This window comes from Solanum dulcamara, chromosome 4 (assembly GCF_947179165.1).
Source record: "Solanum dulcamara chromosome 4, daSolDulc1.2, whole genome shotgun sequence".
NCBI classification, from domain to species: Eukaryota; Viridiplantae; Streptophyta; class Magnoliopsida; order Solanales; family Solanaceae; genus Solanum; species Solanum dulcamara.
This window is the reverse complement of record NC_077240.1, coordinates 21,164,884-21,168,374: the sequence shown is the minus strand read 5'-3', so window position 1 is coordinate 21,168,374 and position 3,491 is coordinate 21,164,884. Positions and strand designations below refer to the sequence as shown.

Genomic DNA, 3,491 nt, shown 5'->3' with positions numbered 1-3,491 from the left:
ATTAGAAGTGCAAAACTCAATAAGGTAGTCCTATAATTTAAATAAATAAATTTTTTCCCTTTAATTTTTCTTTTTCACCTCTTTTTTGTTTATGTCAATAAATAATGATAAAAGGAATACATTAATAGGCAGTCCCAATTTGGAGATTTTCGCCTCCTTGAGTTTTGTTCTTGGCATAGTTGACCCAATTCTCTTCTTCTGCTGATTTTGTCTGAAGCTCCCCGTGATCTCTTTCTTCTCCGGCGAAATCTACTTGTAAGTTCCCACATAGTTTTCATTTTTTTTTTCGATGTTCAATTCTTAATTGGTTCCCAACATACCGCAATTTTGATTTGTTAAAAGTTATATACGCGTTCTTATTTATAATAACCTGTCATTTGGGTATTGTTAAAACGGAATTAGATCATGAAAAAAGATGATATTTTTTCATTGTATTGTCAGATTTAGTACATGGAATGCAATTATTAAGTTCAACGGATCCCCCTAACACAATGATCTTTGACATTGAATTGCGAATTTAGTTTCAATTGTTTTTTGTGACTCGGGTGGTAGGATGTACTAGGTGGAATAGCCGACTTATGCGCAAGCTGGCCCCAACACTAAACTGCAACTTGGATTTATTTATTTGTATCATTAATTAATGTCTGATCTTGTTACTTCTTCCAGTATGGTGATTGCTCTGTAGTTGTGCTGATTTAGTAATCTGCCTTCCTGATAATTTCTCTTAGTAAGGGAAAAAAACAAAACGGTGTAATCAATGAAATAGTTATCATTGAATTCTGAGCTTTTACCAGATGGAATGAGAAGTCATTATATGAAGTCATTCACAAATTCTCTTCTTGTAATCAAAACTATAGACTTTGGCTAAAAAGTAAAGAAGAGATATGAGTCATTCAGATGATGCCAGTTCAACTTCTAGTCGCTTGCACTTTAAGTATTATAAGTTATCTAGAGTGCTTCTTGAATGCAAATCAATCAGTATGCCTAAAGACGTTCTGAGATGGGTGAGTGTGTAAAAGAATAGATATTAACATCATCGATAAATTTTTTTTTTCCTATTCTGGGAATTTTTATCATCATTAGTGGAGCATAGATTTGCTGATTTTGATTATCCATGAAAATTAAATTAATGAAATTTTGGGGATGTGGGGTTTACTTAGTTTTGGCTGTGTTCTGATTCAGCAACTGACCGGGAAAATATTCTTCAAGCTGTGAACTTATGTGATTTGGGGGTTGTTTCAATGTTGTTTTGTTCATTTTGGCATGTGTACTGTAGTGATGAGTTGCTTCTTGTTATTGCTGATATTGTTTTCATATCTTGGAAATTGTTAGGTTGTCGGTTTTGCTTAATGTTATTCTTTGTTGTTAAAATTGGGTCTTTTGGAATTTTCTGTTTTTCTGAACAGATTTGTTTCTCATTGGTTAAAGCTGTGATCTTTATTGCTTTCTTTGAGACGAGGGTCTATGGGAAACCGCCTCTCTACCTGCCAAGGTAGGGGTAAGGTATGTGTACACTTTACCCTCCCCAGACCCAACTTGTGGGACTATATTGCACATGTTGTTGTTGTTGTCATCGGATATAGGTAAGGTAAATAAGGACTACTTTGTCTATAAGAAAATGAAAAACCCAACTGATAGGGTCATTTTGATGTTGAATTACTCTCTCATTTTACAATTTTGTGTCCTACATCAAAGTGATATTTTTTTCTATTGAAATTATAGCCTCACTTCTTCTTTTCAGCTAAGTAGCTCGGCAAAATGTCAGGGCAAACCAACCGTTTGGTTGTTGTCCCCACAGTTACGATGCTTGGAGTTATTAAAGCTCGCCTTATTGGAGCAACAAGAGGCCATGCTTTGTTGAAAAAGAAAAGTGATGCTTTGACTGTGCAGTTCCGTCAGATTCTAAAGAAAATTGTATCAACAAAGGAATCGATGGGAGATGTCATGAAAAATTCCTCCTTTGCTCTTACAGAGGTTAAATATGCTGCTGGTGAGAACATCAAGCATGTTGTGCTTGAAAATGTCCAGACTGCTACTCTTAAAGTTCGATCTCGGCAGGAAAATATTGCTGGGGTGAAGCTCCCCAAGTTTGAGCATTTTTCTGAAGGAGAGACTAAGAATGACCTGACTGGATTAGCTAGAGGTGGGCAACAGGTACAAGCCTGCCGTGCTGCTTACGTGAAATCTATTGAATTACTTGTTGAGCTCGCGTCACTGCAAACATCATTCTTGACTCTCGATGAGGCAATCAAGACAACAAATCGGAGGGTCAATGCCTTGGAGAATGTTGTGAAGCCTCGGTTGGAGAACACAGTTCTTTACATCAAGGGGGAACTTGATGAATTGGAAAGGGAAGACTTCTTCCGTCTGAAGAAGATACAAGGTTTCAAGAAGAGGGAGGTAGAGAAACAGATGGCCTCTGCCAGGCTATATGCAGCAGAGAAGGCTTCTGAAGAAATTTCTTTGAAGAGAGGCATTACGCTTGGTTCAGCCCATAACTTACTCTCCCATGCTTCACAGAAAGATGAGGACATTATTTTCTGATGTGGAGGTTAGCTTTTATAAGTTACGTCTGTTGTCAAATATAGATGGATAATATTATCAGATGGAGAGTTTTTTCCTGTTCAATAAAATCTCTGTGCATGTTTGTACTTGATGAACTCTATGGGGAGCTGCCTCATTGGTTAGTTGTGTGCGCTTTTTTTCAATTTTTTGATTCAGTGACATCCTTGTCTTTCTTCCCTGGAGAGCTGTTGGATGGAAATTTTATTTTGGATATTTTGCAAAAGCTTATCTAATATTTACTCACAAAATTGTGTCATGTATTTGATAATATTCTATCCCTTCTTTACATGGACACTGCACTCAAATGCACAGATAGTGAAAACAGCCTTCCTTCCAAGGATTGAGGTGGATGCAGATGCACCAAAAAAATAATCTCTGTTATCTTGGAGATGAATTTGTTCCAAGTCTATTAGTTCCCGTAATCCTTTTTGTATGGATATATTGAGTGCATTTGGTAAAGAGGAAACGAAGATAAAATGTACATTAAAATTTTATGGTTCCTCCTACACATTTTCCTTTTGAATTAATTTGTTTATTCAGTGAAGTTGTAAGGATTGCTTCATGCTTTGAGACTGCTTCTTTTCTTGCATTGCTCCATGGCTTGGAGTCCCAGACTTTATGGATGGTATCAGCAGTATTTCATGTTTATGCAGTGTATATTCTTGTTCTTAATGTGCCGTAACCCAGGTTATTGTGGGATTCATTTAGACTTGTCCAAATTTGAATTTGAAAGGAAGAACTGCATGCTTGTCTGTCATAACCGTTAGCATGCTACTCTTACTATCACTTGCCAACTCCAGGGTATTGGGCGATTCTAATACTTTCCATATTCCAGTAGGGTATTTGGCTATTCTACTGTCTGTCATAACCATTAGCATCTGGAGCAAATTCCCTCTGGGCTTTCTAAACTTTGCATATTCTGGTAG

The 3,491-nt window shown here is 36.8% G+C and overlaps 1 protein-coding gene across 1 annotated transcript; it reads left to right on the top strand.

Annotated features, from left to right (window-relative positions):
• The first annotated feature begins 116 nt into the window (after positions 1-116).
• Positions 117-2,813, top strand: LOC129886891 (V-type proton ATPase subunit D-like). The gene is made up of 2 exons (XM_055961782.1): positions 117-255; positions 1,742-2,813. The coding sequence occupies exon 2, from the start codon at positions 1,759-1,761 to the stop codon at positions 2,542-2,544; it is 786 nt and encodes a 261-aa protein (XP_055817757.1). The 5' UTR covers positions 117-255; positions 1,742-1,758; the 3' UTR covers positions 2,545-2,813.
• The last annotated feature ends 678 nt before the right edge of the window (positions 2,814-3,491 follow it).

Coding starts and splice junctions, on each gene's coding strand:
- LOC129886891 (XM_055961782.1), top strand. CDS start 1,759: ATGTCAGGGCAAACCAACCGTTTGGTTGTTGTCCCCACAGTTACGATG.